The sequence below is a fragment of the Vicugna pacos genome, chromosome 10 (genome assembly GCF_048564905.1).
Source record: "Vicugna pacos chromosome 10, VicPac4, whole genome shotgun sequence".
Lineage (NCBI taxonomy): Eukaryota > Metazoa > Chordata > Mammalia > Artiodactyla > Camelidae > Vicugna > Vicugna pacos.
The window spans coordinates 63,269,534-63,286,133 of NC_132996.1; the positions used below are offsets into that span (position 1 = coordinate 63,269,534).

General features: G+C 54.2%; 1 protein-coding gene across 1 annotated transcript in view; it reads left to right on the forward strand.

Annotated features, from left to right (window-relative positions):
- Positions 1 to 16,600, forward strand: part of P2RX3 (purinergic receptor P2X 3) — a 30,109-nt gene that overhangs the window by 5,456 nt on the left and 8,053 nt on the right. The window contains exons 2-8 of the mRNA XM_006214057.3: positions 3,140 to 3,275; positions 3,742 to 3,813; positions 4,020 to 4,083; positions 4,778 to 4,871; positions 5,192 to 5,269; positions 5,871 to 6,012; positions 6,616 to 6,752. Of these exons, the coding sequence (XP_006214119.1) occupies positions 3,140 to 3,275; positions 3,742 to 3,813; positions 4,020 to 4,083; positions 4,778 to 4,871; positions 5,192 to 5,269; positions 5,871 to 6,012; positions 6,616 to 6,752 (723 nt within the window). The remainder of the gene's footprint in view (positions 1 to 3,139; positions 3,276 to 3,741; positions 3,814 to 4,019; positions 4,084 to 4,777; positions 4,872 to 5,191; positions 5,270 to 5,870; positions 6,013 to 6,615; positions 6,753 to 16,600) is intronic.

The following is a 16,600-nucleotide window of genomic DNA, read 5'->3' on the forward strand; positions in this document are numbered from 1 at the left end:
CTTGGCTCTAACCCACAGCCAAGAGTGGAGCCTGGTCCCTTTACGTCTCAGTCCCCATACCTGGAAGATGCTTTTGACAATGCCTCCTCCAGAGAGTCATGGCACGGGGACGCTGCTAGGTCAGTGTCGGTCTGGGATGAGTGACTCGGAAAGTGATGGTAATTGTTACTATCTCACAGACCCCAGCAGGCCCCGCTTTCCCTCTGCCCAGCTCACACCTTCCTAAGATACTCCTCTCCCCCCCGGCAACCCCAGCGCACACTCCTCACACCCACCCGCTGGCCTCCTCCCTGACTCCCCAGGGGTGGACAGGAGGGTGCTGGGACGCTGCTCTGGCCTCCTTCCTCCACATCCCACCGGCCAAGGAGCTGCCACCCGCCTTCCGCTCTATAAATAATAAACCAGGAACGCGAGAAAAAAAAAGAAGTCAGAGCAGCTGAGTAAATGCCAAGAACTGAAGGCTCAGTCCTGCCCCAGCTCCTCAGCCCTGGCCTCTGGAGACAGACTCAGCCCCTCCGCTCTGGAAATGAACCATCCCTTGGTTTTGAGCTGCCCTGGTGACATCCTCGGGCCCCGGGGCCACTGAAATCCTCTCACTTGTCATTTAACTCAGAGAGAAACTTCTGATGTGGCCTCACCTCCCAACTTGAGGGAGGAGGAGGAGAAGGAGAGAGGTTGGTTAATTGCCCTGGAGCCCTGGGCTCTTCCTCGTGAGACTTCCCTGAGCTGTCCCTGGTGATGGGGCAGGACCAGCAGGACAAGGACCAGAGTCCGGTTGGCCCTGAGCTGGGGCACAGCTGGAGATCCTGCAGGGTGGCGGTGAGCGCCCTGTAGCTGCTTCCCGGGGTTGGAACCCACATGCCAGCTTGGCGAATGCTCTGCTCTGTGCCTCAGTTGCATCCTTTGTAACATGAAGACAATAACGCAGCTGCCTCCTTGGGTTGGGAGTAAGGATTCAATGAATCCTCAACACCTATGACACTCAGCACGCTGTGTTGATGCTAATCAGCTCAACTCTGTTTCTCGGCTGAATGTTCCCAGACTTTAGGACCGGGGAGGGGCCTCAGGAAAGCATTTGGCTGACGGACACTCAGAGGTGTGTCCACTCCGTGGCCAGGCACACGAGGCTCCCGGTGGGTGTGTGGCGCCTGTGGCTGCCGCTCGGGTGAGGGTCCAGCAGCGGCATGGGTGTTCCAGCTGGGACCTTGCTCCCTTCACTCCGAGGGCCCCAGCCCACGAGCTGAGGGTGCTCATTTGGATGACTTCACCATTTTCCACGACAGTGACGTGCCCTTCCCTTCCACCAGGGAGTAAGGTGGCGGGTGGGATTTCTATGTGAATCACACTCCCTTTGGAGGCCTTGATGAAACCCCTTCCAGTCTGAAAAGCAGGAGAAAGTGCTGGGGACGTAAAGCAGACCAAACCGGTGACTTCCACGGAGGCAAGGTGTTCCCGAAAGTGTTTCACAAGTGCTCGGACAGCTCTTAATGTTGCATGAATCAGGGTGTCGCCTGGGATGAGGCAGAAACAATAACAGAGGTGACAGTTTAGGACCTCTCTGCCAATGCTGGCTGGGGCCACCCTTTCTCTTCCATTCAAGACAGACAGCATTCAGAATTAGGCGCCTGAGGGAGGCCCTAATACGAGGATGACTCCAGATCCTCTTGCTGGAAACTGAAGGAGGAGCTGCTTGCAAACGTCAGCCCGTGTTCCCATCAACAGGACCCCACACGTGACCATGACCCCCGCACGACCCAGAACTGCTCCTTTCTGTGCCTGCCAACATCGGGGGACCCCGGGGTTAGGAAGCTCCTGGGCTTGAAGTCCTAACCCTGCCTTATAAAGTGCTCAGATCAGCCCACACGCTGCCCTCAGGTGCTTCTCAGCCTTGCACCCCCCACTTTGTCTTCCCTGGGCCACAGTCTCCATTCCTTCCATTCATTTTCATATGATGGGGGCTCTCCAGCCTGGTACCACCCTGGTCAGCCTCAGAAAAGAACCCTAACCCAGCATTTCCAAAAGTGCGCTCCTAGGTTCCATGAGACGTCGCCAGTGTTTCTCCAAAGCGGAGAATGTGCAGCGTTTTTGAAATGTGTTTGATGAGGCTTTCTCGTCTGCACGGTGGGGACAGTGACATCTCTCCCCGCGTGCAGTCAGCAGCAAGTAGGACTGCCCGGTGTGGCACAGAAGCCGAGAGTGGCTTGAGCCTTGAGGGCTGTGAGGCGTGATTTCCCATGGAAGGGCGGGCACCACACAGAAATGCAGAGGAAAGAATTGTCTCCCGGGAGTATATTGTGGGCAGGCCCTTCCTGGTGCTGGGAAAGGCTGGCAGAGTCTGGGGAGGGAGGCGGGGGTGGGGTGGAAGAAGGAAAGGGGGCCCTCCCTGATCCACGTGGTCCAGCACTGGCTTCAAGCTGCAGGGAGACACCACTACAGGTAAATGTCCACTGGGTGGCAGCACAATCCAAGGAATAAGATTAGAAGCCCCGCCTCCCCTTCCCACCCAACTCCATTTACCTGCCCGGTGACGGTTCAGCAAGCTGGCCCCCACCCCCGCCACCCTCCGTCTCTTCTCACCTGACCCTTGCACGGAGACTGCCGAGGGCCCAGCTCCCAGAGCCTTCACTGACTTGTTTGCTGAAGACTTACTATGTGCCAGCCCTTAGGATGCAGTCGTGAACAAAGCCTGGGATGCACAAGGTCACAGGCCTAGGGTCCTCTCCCTCCTCTCTCTCCAGAGGCCAAAGAGGCGGCCTCCACCGTCAGTGGGAATGATAATGGATTCTCAACAGGGGTGAAAACTGGTTCTTGGGAAATTTTTTAAAAACTAACTTTTTATGAATAAAGCGCAAATACACAAACAGTACATAAATGATATCTATAGTATTAAAATTTCAAGGAAGGGCACAACTAGGAAAAAAGAAGCCCACAGAGGCTCCCTAGGGGGAATGGGGGGAAGGGCGGAGAAGCAGTAGTCCAAGTCGACCCAGGGCTCACCCGGGCCCCACGCCTCCAGCACAGACCTCCCCGCCAGGCACCCCGTGTCCTCCTGACACTGGCAGGAAGGGGCTTCTCCCCGCCTCTGTCTGATGGGTCTCATCCCTTCTCCGCTGCTCTCCACCCCTGCTCTCCCGCCTAGGTGGGTTTTCCTGCATGAGAAGGCGTACCAGGTGCGGGACACGGCCATTGAGTCCTCGGTGGTGACCAAGGTGAAGGGCTTTGGACGCTACGCCAACCGAGTCATGGACGTGTCTGACTATGTGACCCCACCCCAGGTACGGTCCCCCTAACCAGCCCTGGGGCACTGTGTGGGTGCCCAGATGCTGGGCAGTTTGGAGGGGAGGGGGCAAGGCAAGGAGAGTACCGATGGGCTTCCCAAACCGGATTCTGCGGCATCCGTGATCCAGAGAGCCCCTTCCCCAGTAACTGGGAGGTGCTGGGGGGGTGGGCCGGCCTTCCCACGAGGCAGCACTAGGCACTGGCAGGAGCTGGGTTCCTCTCCAGCTCTGCCACAACCTGTCCTGTAATCAGGGACAACACACAGAGGGAGCCAGAGGGGCAAGGCGGGTGGTGGGAGAGCCTGGTTTGGATCCCACCTCTGCCTTGTATTAGTTCTGTGACCTTGGTCAGTTCTCTGAGCCTGAGCTTCAGTTTCCTCATCCGTACGGTGGGGAAAGCTGTAGTGCCCCCCTCACCGGTTGGCACTGTTGCGTTTTCCCTCTCCTTTCTCTTCCTCCCAAGGGCACCTCCGTTTTTGTCATCATCACCAAGATGATCGTTACTGAAAACCAGATGCAAGGATTCTGCCCTGAGGTGAGGCAGGGAGGCTGGACAAAGCAGGTCAAGGAAGAAAATGGTGGGGGGAGGGCAGCTTGGTGGTGGGGGAGGGTGTGAGCAGAGGCCCAGGGTCTAGCCTTGGAGCTGTGTCCCAGGGCCTCCACCCTCCAGAAGCTGCTGGAGCGGGGGGGGGGGGCACCCCAGGGCCAGTGCAGGTCCTGCACCCACCTGTCTCCCCACAGAGCGAGGAGAAGTTCCGCTGTGTATCAGACAGCCAGTGCGGGCCCGAACGCTTCCCGGCCGGGGGTGAGTGCAGCCCCTTCCCCACCCCCTCACAACCCCAGTGTTAGTGGGACCCCAGAGGGCAGCAGGTCCCCCGCAGAGGAGAGCCCAGCCTGGAAGAGGGAGCGGGAATCGGCCTGTTCCATGTAACTCTGCCAGCGGTGATGGGTGCCCTCTCTGGGTCAGACCCAGGGGAGTTCCCAGTCCAGGGATGGTGGTGACAGACAGGTGTGCTCTCAGGTGGCAGGTGCTGTCATGGCGGTATAGTGGGGTCCTGCGGGGAGGGAGAGATAAGCTCCTGATGGGTGATCCCAAATGGCTTCCTAGAGGCAGTGCCATTTGCAATGGGCCCTGTAGGGTGGGTAGGATTTGGCAAGAGAGAGGCTTCAAAAAGGCATTCCAGTCAGAAGGAACAGAGACAGCAAAGGCTCAGAGGCAAAAAAAAGAACATGATGTGAAGGGATCTTCAGGGTGACCGGGGCTTGCGCTGTGTGAAGGAGAGCTGTCACCCCCGACCCGGCTTGGCCTAGGGCTCGGGAGGCGAAGGGGGAGAGCTCTGCAGGGCTAACAGGTCCCCAGTCCATCTCCCTTACCTGGCCTGTCCTTTCCCTCCACCTATGGGGTCCTCATGAGAGGACGTCCTGACGAGGAGGGGTGGGGAGGGAGAGCAGGGGCGAAGGGCCAGGCGTGCACCCAGTGTCGTGGCTGTGCCCTGTAGGGATCCTCACCGGCCGCTGCGTGAACTACAGCTCCGTGCTCCAGACCTGTGAGGTCCAGGGCTGGTGCCCCGCCGAGGTGGACACGGTGGAGACGTAAGGACCCCGGGTGGACGGGAGGCGGGAGGACCTGCCCCAGCTCTGCTTTGCCAGCGTGGGGAGCCTACATCTCTGAGCATGCAGGGCTCTCGTGGGCACCCCCAGTACCGTCCACTCCCGGGACCGAGAAGTGGCCTCCGGATGGCGTCTTCCCCAGCTCGCTGCACCCGACACCCTCCTGTCTCTCTGACCTCAGACCCGGAGAGGCCATGACCACATGCCCACTGGGAGACGCCACAGAAGGTGGTCCTGGGGTGAACACTTCTCCCATTTCCCCTTCTTCCCAAGAAGCTAAGGTCTCCTGTCCCCGCCCACAGGCCTGTCATGATGGAAGCTGAGAACTTCACCATTTTCATCAAGAATAGCATCCGTTTCCCCCTCTTCAACTTCGAGAAGTGAGTCCCAGCCCCCCACCGCCCTGGCACCTGGCTTCCCCAGGTGTGAGACGCCCCCTTCTTCCCCACCCCCAGCTCCCCGGGGCTTCTTTTCCCAGCCTCCCTGCCAGCCCCCACCGCCCAGCATTAGGTGGACTCCAGGGCCAGTTTCCCTGCCGGCATCCCTGCCCTGGGGCTCAGGACCCCTCAGAGGGCAGGGACAGGGTGAACCTGGGTCTGGAACTCAGATGCCTCCAGAGGTGGGGGCCGAGGGGCCCCTCCCACCTCTTTTCTCCCCAACTCAAGCCCATGTGGGGGCGTCCTTTTCTCTTAGTTCAGCCCCTCTTCAGCGACGCCTGGATGGGTGTCGGCCGTGTGCAAAACACAATGCAGGGAGGACAGAGGAGGAGCCAAGAGCACTGGGCTCCCGCCGCCCCTACCCCAGCCCCAGCACACAGAAGCTAATACTGGAGAGAGGGTGTTGGGAGATACAAAAAGATGCAGGGACAGAGGGAAGGGAGTCCAAGAGATCGAGAGCCCTGAGGCTCGGGAAGGCCAGAGAAGAATCGGTGCGTGACTGTCCTCACATTAACCCTGGGCCTCGCCCCCTCCTCCTTCGCAGGGGAAACCTCCTCCCCAACCTGACCACCGCTGACATCAAGACGTGCCGCTTCCACCCTGACAAGGCCCCCTTCTGCCCCATCTTGAGGGTGGGGGATGTGGTCAAGTTCGCGGGGCAGGATTTTGCCAAACTGGCCAGCACGGTGAGGACCTCGCCACTCTTTCCTGCCCAGTTGTGTGTGTGTGTGTGTGTGTGTGTGTGTGGAGTAGGGGGTGTCCTTTGCAAGTGGAGGTGGGGGTTACTGGGGAAGAGGCGCTGTGGTGCGGCAGCGCCACCTGGTGGGAGCATCCCTGGCCTGCAACTGGCTTTGTGCCTGTTCTACCCTACGTGCTCTCGGCGGTCTTGCCTCCCTCACTGCACCTCCAGCCTCAGTTTCCCATTCCTGTCTTCACGCTTCACCTGGAGGTAGAGGCCTCAGATCTCCGACGAGGTCTACACGATGGGAAAGTGGATCTGTGGCCACTTTCCTGGGTTGTAGCTAAGGGGACTGAAGATACCTAAACAGGGATTCAAGGCTCAAGTTCTCTCTGTTAGTTACAGTACTTCTTCACTAAGCAAAGTGTGACAAATCACTTTTCTTTCTCCCTACCTCTGTCTTCATCTAGAGGACAGAAAGAGATCACCTGTCTATTTGTCACATCCACACACCCCCCACCCCCAGCCCCACTCCACTCCAGCCAGGATGGGGAGTCGGGAAGTCAGGGGCCTGTGGGAGGGCTCATATCTGCCCCCGTTCCCCATCCAGGGCGGAGTTCTGGGCATTAAGATCGGCTGGGTGTGCGACCTGGACAAGGCCTGGGACCAGTGCATCCCTAAATATTCATTCACCCGACTCGACAGCGTTTCTGAGAAGAGCAGCGTCTCCCCGGGCTACAACTTCAGGTAACCCCGTCCCCTGGGACAGCGGGAGAAGGAGGCAGGGCTGTCCTAAAGAGCCACCTCCAGCAGCAACGCGTGCTTGGGAAGAAAGGGCCCACATTCCCCCCTCAGGTTGCAGCTCAGAACTGGGAAGGAGTTGCCAGTCACTCAGGAGACAGATAGGGCATCCTATGAGCCAGTGGCCCCCGTCCCAGGGAGGGGCCACGCAGAGCATCCACTCTCCCACTCAGCGGTTGGACCACATGACCAGGGTCTCCTGAAATCTTGGTCCATTCTTAGCTCTGGCTCTGAAGCTGTATGGTGCCTAGGTAACTCAGGTAGCCCCATTCCTTCTCCGTCTTTGAATTTTCTGAGGTTTTTCGCTCCACAAAGCAAGAGCAATAGCTGGTATCGTTTTCCAGGGTGGAAATTTTGCATTTCTGTCCACAACCGGGGGGTAGGGGGTTTCGTCCGAGTCATGAAGAACAGTTACAGTGGTTCTTCAGGGACTTGCCAAACAGGAACTCATGCCAGTCTTTAAATGTTCTCTAGTTTGTATTCCCAGTGGCCTTGAGACATATGGGGTACTCCTTCCCCATTTTGAAGAAAGGGAAAGAGAAAAACTTGGGATAGACAATTGGAAACCAGCTGAAAACCCTTGAAAAGCCCCTGACTATCTCCCATCCTGATTCCCCATCTATGAAATGGCAGCAGTATTGTTACCATCTTCAGGAGCCTATCAGCCAGTGTGTGAAAAGCTTCAGCTCTCTGTTTTTTGGGGGTTTTTTCCCTTAATTTTTTAAGATCCTGAAGTTTCTGGCAGCACCCTGATTAAGTACACAGTGTTGTATACACGAAACAAGTTAAAGTAGATAAATAGGCAGGAACTGGGGGGGAAATACTTATAAGAACATATTTCAGTTATACATTCAAATTTCCTTCGTTATAGTGGTATCTTGCAATATAATAGCACCCATAAACAAAAAAAATTTCATCTTTTTTCCACCTTTATTTGTAGATTTAAAAAATAATTATCCATTAAGCTTATCCCCATTAAGCTTTGAAATATGTGTTTAAAATATATGTGTATTCTCTGGAAAGAAGAATTTTTTTAAATTGAAAGCGCCTTCATAATCAACTCTAAACTTTTTAAAAAAAAAAGCCATAGGAAACAACACATATTTTAAAGTAGGTTAAAAATACTGTTTGGCTCCCTGGCAAAAATTGGCATATTTATTCAGTCAGTACATCACACTGAAATCAATACAAAGGATATTTGTATGGTGGCTTAAAATAGTAGCATATTAATAAAATTCTAGTGATCTAAAATGCAAGTTTTCATCTTCATACCTTCCCTCTGGCCACTGGGGATTCTTCAGTTCCCCTAATAACTCATTTGGCAGGAGAGCTTATGAAGAATAAACTAGTCTGAAGGCCCCAACTGTTGGTCTCATACAATTTTAGAACAAAGTCTTTCATTTAAAGAAGAATCGGTTTGGAGTTCTTTATCTCCATTTTGTAGTGGCTCAGCTCACACACTCGTGCACACACGCACACACACACTGCCCCACCCTCTGCCCCCCTACCCTTCCCAGCGTAGGCACAGCAGGGCATGAGACAGGCCTGGACCTGAATAAGCTTGGGTTGTATTTGGGGAGACAGGCCAGAGTGTCTCCAAGGAGCCTGCAGGCGTGATTCCCAGGGGCCTAAGGGAGACCATCAGAGAGGTCAGGGCCCCCGAGGACTGACCCCCCCGCCCCCAGCCAGGATATGAAGAGGAAAAGCTGCCCAAGTCTACCCTTGTGGTTTAAGAGTTCCCAGCGGGCTCGGGGCATAGCCCAGGCGTGGCGCTCGTATGCCTTCACGCTGCTGGCACCACACAGACACCCAAGGCTGAGCTGGGATCCCACGACAGGGAGGCTCCAGGCCACCTTTCTGAATCCTCATTTAAGAGAATAAGGCCTCTGCCAGGTTCAGCTGTGCCGCAGGGCGGTTCCTAGGATGAGGTCAAATCCGTCTGGTCTGTAGAACCTGCAAGGCTCCTTCCTGGAGCCTCACACTGGCCACCCCAGGTGCAGACTGCTTCTGTGCCCCCACTTTACAGATGGGAAAATGAAGGCCTGCGAGTTAAATAATTCTCTCCAGGTCGTAGAGCCAGCCAGCTTGGGAGCCTGGATGCAAACCTGTTTTCCTGGCTGCTTTCCACCCCCACCAGGAAAGCCAGGGACATTCACCTTCGTTAATCCTCAGAAAAACAGTCCGTGTGGTAGGTACTTTGGTCCCTGCTTAAAGACGAGGAATCTGAGGTCCAGGGGGGCTGGAAGTGGAGGAGCTGCTGGAGGCACCATTCCTAGCCTGGCCTTTGTCTCCCAAACGAATTCATCGGCCTCTCCCTCGCCAGTAGAGGCTAGATTATTCCCCCCAACGTCCTGCTGTTGCTGTTTGCTCTGGAGGGAATGGAATCATTCAGCCAAGATTCAGCCTTGTTTTAATCTGCAGACTCAGACATCCAGAGGCACTAGAGATTTGCATTTCCACCGCTAATTACTTCTGCAGTTCCTTTCCAAATGCCGCCCCCCGCCCCGCTTTGCTGGCAGAGTCAGAGACTTTGAGAATTTATGGCAGTTGAAGACCCCTCAAAGACATCTAGGCAAAGGCGGTCATTTAGCAGATGAGGAAGCAAACCCTCCAAGGGGGGAGAATGACCAGCCCAAAGTCGCGGGGGCATCGTGGAGTAGCCTTAGAGGTCATTTGCTCCCAACTCCTGTATCAGTCTCTGCAATGCAGCCCCAGACAAGGAGCTGCTTCCCAAGAAGGCCTGTCCGTCACTGACAGCTCCAATTATTCGAAAGGTCATGAGTTAAAATGTGTCACCCTTCAATTCCCCCCCAAAGCCCCTGGGGCTGTCCATCTAAATGCATCTCCATTTGTGTGATCCCCTGAAGGTTTTCATCCGTCCCTATCTGAAATTTGGTGGAAAGGTTTTATTTTTAGTCGTAGGTCTATTCTGCATGGCTCAAGATTCCAGGGGCCACTTTAACCTGGTGTCTTTATGAAGCCTCCTTCCAAGTACCTTGCGAGTGTGCGGTTGGTGGTTTCGTCCACCTTAGTACCGGACAAAGCGCAGCATTTCTAAAAGTAAGAACTGGCGAGAGGCGCCAGTTCAGTGGTGCGCGGGGTGACAGGCACCCCAGCAGCAGGGCTCCTGCGTGGCGGGTGGACCCTCAGTTCACCAGCGCAGGGTTTTAACCAGAGCACTGTGTTCCCCAAGGTGCTGGGAGCAGGCAGTGTTGTTGGGTAGGGACTGAGTGTGAGTTTGCAAGTGAAATGGGGTGTGTGTGTGTGTCTGTGAGTGGGTGGGAGTGAATGTGTGTGTCAGTTGCGTCAGTAGGTGTGTGTGTGCGTGAGTGTGTCAGTGAATATATGTGAGGATGTGTGAGTGGATAGGCAGAGAGGGTGCGGAGACAAATTTGAAACACTATCATCAGTCAGGGTCCCAGCAGGAAAGTGCACGTGCACATCAGGTAATTTGAGGAGAGCTGAATAAAGGAACTGCTTCAAAGGGTGTAGGGAAACCACAGAGGATAGTGCAGTGTCAGGGGGCAGTCACAGGACACTGGTGACTGTCCAGGTCTGAAGGGACAAGGGCAGGAAGCAGTTACTGGCACTCGGACACAGAGAGCTGTGAGGAGCGGGCAGCCTCGCGGGAAAGGAGCTGTCACCCAGCCGGACCCCGATCCCCCAACCCTGAAAGCCTGAGGCAGCCCAGGGCAGCGGGGGGCGGGGTGGGGAGGAGCCTGGGTGAGAGGAGCTCCCCAGCACAGGTCCCACAACTGGCATCTGTGAAATCGCAGCCCTGCCTTCACTTGGGAGGTCTGAGACCCCTTCACGCCCCACTGAAAACAGAAGCCCTCGACTGCCCACAAAAAAGTGCACGTCTTCATACACGTGAGCAATTTTGCAGGCAATTTCTTTTTACTAAGGAGACTTTATTTCTACAAATAAGATTGACTCCATCCTCCAAGTAATCAATCCAGATACATGCAGTCATCACGGGGAAGCTCCCTTCATGCCCCCAGCGCTGCTCCTTTTGCAGGAAGTCCACCTCCTGAGCACTCTGTCCATCCTTTTTCTCTGCATTTATAGTCATGCAGCATAAGATTCCAGGACTTTGCAGACCTGTGAAAGCTTATCCCTGGACCTCAGATTCAGAGCGCCCAGACTTAGATTTGTAAAGCGTGTTCACAGCCATTTTTGATAGGATTTACAGCTCACTGGGCACCCCCACCCCCAAGGCAGGCTCAGAGAGACTTTGACACTTTGCCCAAGATGACACAGCCTAATAAAAAGGAACACCAGTCCTCAAACCCAGGGACCTGATCTCTAGCCATTGCCTCTAGTGCACCTTCTGCCACCACGTTGCTTGCAAAAGAAAAGAAAAAAAAAAAACCATTTATGAGCGCTACTCACCCACCCACCCCCGCCGTGAGGGCTGGACTGAGAGCAGAGAAGCATTTAGCAATGTCTGAGTTCTTGTTTCTCCCCTGAGAGTTCCTAAGACAGCTTTGCTACTAAAAGGCAACACAGATTTGGATTTCCTCTCTCGGTGTCTGGGAGCAAAAAAAAAAAAAAAAAAAAAAAACGCTCCTTCAGCTGCTAGATGTTCCTCGTGCTGTCGGTGTTTCTAGTGATGGTTTCGCATTGGAAACGTACCCACCGCAGCTTTCACGAAGCTCTGAAACTTGGCGCGCGCTCTGCTTCCGCGCGACAACGTGCAGATCAGCAAGAGCTTAGGCCAATTGACAGAGACGGAGTCGAAGTGCGCCGTTGGCTTTGATCGCTGTTTCTGCAATCTGGATTTTTCTCCTTCCAAAAGCCATAGAACATGTGTTAAAAGCAGCCGTTTCCACAGTCACACGTGAAGGCCCTCTTTGATGGGGCCCTCTTGCTGCTTAAATTCTCCTCGATCCAATTTCCTCTTTCTTTTGGTTACAATGAGAGGCGGGGCAGTTACGGCCATCCTGAATTTATTCAGCCCTCTATCATTTCCGTTTCTATCCTGTCTTCACAACAACTGGCACCATAGGTAGAAAATATTGGCTAACTTGCCAGCGAAGCCCTGGCTTAGCAAGTGCTCTTTGTGGCGTATCCCATGGACTCTGAAGAGGGAGAATTTTATAGCTGGAAATCTGAGGCCCAGAGATTGTATTTATCCGCCCAGGACCACACAGCAAATAGTGCTGGATGTGGCATCCAAACCCTGGTGGCCTGGCTCCACAGCCTACGCGCTCTGCCACAAGGAGCCTGGTAGGACCAGTATGGTTACTCCCATTGTGCAGATGAGGAAACTGAGGCCACAAAGGTTACTCCAGGAGCAGACAGTTGGTACCCTGGCTCACAGGTACATCTTCTAGCTCTGTCCATTGATCTTTCCCTGCCTCATTAAAGATAACCTTACAGTAATATGGTTAAAAAAAAAAGATCAACCACAAATGGTATTTTAAATGTCTGCCTTTGAGGTTGATTAGATTCCTAGAACATAAGTAAATAAATAAATACAGCTTAGGACCCTTCTCTAAGGGGAGGAGTCCCAGCGTGCTGGAAGGGTGTTGCCTCACCCCCATGCAATGAGTCTGCCAGGAGATATTTTCCCACCAGTATAAAATCAACTGTAAGAGTATATGTCGGCTGGCAAAATGACTTCTCACCAGGCAAACGCTTTACCGAGAACAGCACCTCCTTCACGTAGACACCCAGATTCCAGGCCCAAGTTTTCCCTCGCAGGTCCAACCCAGATCCTGCAAGCGTGTTGCTGTTTTTCCTGCTGTTGTAACAGTTACGTGTCCCCACTTTAGGAAGGAATTTCTACCACTCCTTGGGAGATGGATCGTTTCTAAACAGATGTCTAAGAGCTTCCAAGGGATTTGCACGTGGTGATAAAAACCCTTCTCCCTTCAGCAAACGCTTCCTGACTGCCGACTGCGGCAAATGTCAGCTCACGCTGCTGAGGGTGGGAGCTGTCCAGAGCTGAAACGGGGCTTCTCCCGCAGCCAGTGAGTCCCTCTGGCTGGAGGTGCTCAGACAGCAGCAGGAAACCTGTCACGGCCAAGGTGGGGAGGGCTCTGAAGATCTCCTCTCACTTCCAGTTGTAGCGTGTCCTGGGCTTAGTGGCTGACGGAGATGAACCAAACCGGTTCCTACGGTCAAGGAATTTGTAACTTAGTGGAAATGATCAACATGAACTCAAATAACACAAATGTTTCTACAAAACACATCTGGCGCTGGGGCAAGCCAAGAATAATTGAGACAGTTAAGACGAGGCAGAGGTAAATCAAGAGGAGGGCCCAGGCTGTGGGTCGGGAGACGTGCAGGCTGTGGTTCAGTGATTTTTTTTTTTTTTGGACAAGTCTCATTCCCTCTGTGGGTCTCAGTTTCCTCCTCTGTAAAATGGGCTTGTTAAAGATGATCATATCTAAGGCCCCTTCAAGGTCTAAAAGTCTGACTCAGCACATGTGGTTGTCTGGGGGAGGGCTTTGCAAGCGCAGGCCACTGAAGTATGCTGTCTTATTTATAGACCTGTGATATGTCTCACACGGGAATGTAGCTTTCACGCTGCCCTGCGGAAGCACATCTGACAAGCAATTTATTCTGGTAGTTGACGTTTGGACTTACTCATCCTCTATCCATTGCTGCTTAAGGCAAAAGGTAGCAGGCCCACACGCACACATGCATCTCAGCACGGTCGGGCCTCAGGCTTGTTCGAGTCAGTCCTGTGTTTGGGGGTGTCCCATCTGGTCACAGAACAGGTGTCTCAGTGAGGGGTCTGGCGGAAAAGCACACTCAGCTGGGGTTTGTGAAGAAGCTCACACACAGGGCCTAGTAATGTGGGAGCTGTTCCGATCCCTAATCCCACAGCCACTGGGGAAGGGATGGGAGCCTGGCTGAGAGCTGGGGTCCCTGATGGGAGCTGCAGCCACAGAGCGACACAGCCACAGGCAGAACCACAGGGAAGCAAAGAAGCAGTGGGCGGGATAAATACCCCACCTCTCTGCTTCCCACCCTCTGGTCCCCAGACAGTACCTCCCTTTAACCAAATCCTCCCCCAGAATGTAAAGGGAAAGGAGGACAGAAATGTGACCTGTAGAGGTCAGCCTGCAGGGGGCCCAAGAACAGAGGCTGGTACTGGGACAGTGGAGAGTGGTCAGCATACCAGGTGACCACCCTGCCTTCATACACCTGGGCTCAAACACCTGATGGTTCCAGCCCTGCCAGTGCCCCTCCCAGGCACCACCCCACCTCCCCCAGCTCAGCACAGCAGGTGTCTGGGCTCTGTTCTCTCCCCTGGAAATTCTGGCATCATCATCGTCACAGCCACACTGTGCTTCCCCCACAGCCGAGGTGTTTTCACAGGCACCGGCTCAACAAGCTCCCTGCCCACCGTGGCTGCGGTGAACTCTCCTTTCTGGCTCTTCTCTCAGGGATGCAGCAGGGAGTAGGCAGGAAGCTTTGGATTCTCGAGGCCCATGTTCAGATCCCAGCTGTGCGCCTTGCAGGCCCGGTAGCTGGAGGAGAGTCCAGCTGGAAGTCTGGACGGTGTTGCCTGGTGATCGATAGGTGACATTCACTGAAAGCTCTGTGCCAGGGACTGTGCTCAGCCTTCACCTCCAGCAGCCCGCAGAATCCTCTCTGACAAGCCTGCAGCTATTGCTGTATCTCCATTTCACATCTGGGGAAACTGAGACGCAGGGCTGAGGCACCGTGCCCCTAGGTTATGTAGCTAATTCAAGTGGCAAAACCAGGACTGAGCCCAGGACCCTCTCATTTCAGAGCCCCTAAGCCACCAGCCGCCAGTGGAGCTGCTGTGGTGAGGCCTCAGTGAGATAACAGGTGCCGAAGGCTCTAACCGATGCCCAGCAGGAGTAAGCAGTCCACGTGTATTATATCTCTGCTCTTCCCCATTTCCCTTCCACGGGGGCTGGTTCCCACCAATAGCACCTACTTTCCCACGCAGCCAGCTGCCAGATCTCAATGTTTTCTAATTGGGAGGGAAACAGCCGGGTGTTACCACCTTGTACTATCCGCACCTAAAGAACTGGGAGGTAAGCGGGAGGAGGCCGATGTTGCTAAGCTCCACCTGTGAGATGCCAGGAATCTCAGAAACCCATTTACCCCTCCAGCAAGCATTTACCCGACTCCTTGCTGCCCTTGGCAGGCCCTCGGGCAAAGAGAGACAGTGCGATCTGGCTCGTAGTTGACAGTCCGGATGATTAAGTAGAGCCTGGCGTGGCAGGTACTGCCGTTGAGGCCCGGATCCCAGCAGAGTCAGGAGGGGTCGCCCAGGAGGAGTTTTACAGCCTTGGCGCTGCACTGGTAAACTAGCTCTCTGGAGGAAAGGAACACAGTGCTGCTTGGTGGTGCTTGCCGACTTCCCTGGTGTAAACACTCCGCTGTGGTCAATTTCAAGCTAACACTTGAAGTCCGTGAACGTGGAAGTGGGCAGAGAGCTGCACCCTGGCCCTGGCAGCCAGGGCGAGGTGGACCCAGCCACAGCCATTTACATCCGACCCTGTCCTCTGCTCCCCCACCTCCCAGTGCTCTCTCTGAGCTTCTTCCAGAATACCTTATCCTTTCCCGTGAGAGACCTTTCACAGTTCCATCCACCGGGAAAGCTGCCCCAGCTCTGATCTTCTTACCTTTCAACTGTCCATCCTTCAAGTCTCAGACTTAATTAAGGTCACTTTTACATGAAGCTTTCCTTGACCCACCAGTCTCCATCCAATGTCTTCGCTAGCTATTCTCTTAGAATGGTGCGTCTCTCCTTCCCAGCCTGTACGTCCGATTTTCCCTATTTATGGGATTGCATGATTCGTTAATATTTCTCTTCCTTGTGTGAGAGCAGAGCTTGCCAATGGACCAGCAGGGCCTAGCACTGTGCCTGGCATAGAGTAGGGGTGCTCTAAAGGTCTGTTGAGTGTAGAAAAAAATGAGAGGCCTCTGTGCTGGGCCCTAATGGATGAATAGGAGTTTGCACGGTGGAAAAGGGGAAAAGAGGGAAAGCACGTGGGCAAAGGCACAGGAGTCTATGCGTGTGGAGTGCATTCAGGAAATACAGGAAGCAGGTAGCATGGTGTGCATGGCAGTGAGGGGGCTTCTGCAGATGAGGCTGGGGATGTGGACCCCATCAGGTTGGGAGGGGCCCAGAATTCCAGGTCAAGGGGTCCAATGGTGGTATCATTCTCACCAACCCCATTTCCCAGCCAAGAAGACGAGTGCCGGAGAGGTAGGAATGGGAGGATTTGGGAGAAATCAGGGCCCCAGCATGGGGTAGCTCAGCCCCTTCCCCTTTTCAGATGAGGAGGCTGGAGGTCTTCCCAATGACACTTCATGGCTCTCCTATGCTTTCTGTTCTACTCCCATTCAATGACTCTGGGTCATTTTGCAAATGCAAAAGGGCCTCCCAGCTGGGGAGTGGAAAGAAATTAGCCAGGACCTAACAGAAACCAGGTAACCAAAAGAACAATCTAGAACACTGGCTAAGAGTGTGGGCTCTGGAACTGGACTGCCCCTCTTTGAATCCCATCCTCACTCACTGACTGTTGGTTTTGTGACCTTAGTCAGGTGGCTTAGCCCCTCCGACCCTGACTCCTCATCTGTAAAATGGGAATAACAGCAAGCAGCGAATTAGCATGCGGTGGTTGTGAGTATTAAATGAGCTAGGAAGTGGAGAGCCCTTAGCACGGCGTGGGGCTCGCAGTAAGCACTCAGCACGTGTGGGCTATTATTGTTGCTAATGTTCTTATCCAAGAAGCAGTAGAGTGTGATGGTTAAGACAAGAGTAGATATTCTTATTTCATATCCTATTTGACCTTAGA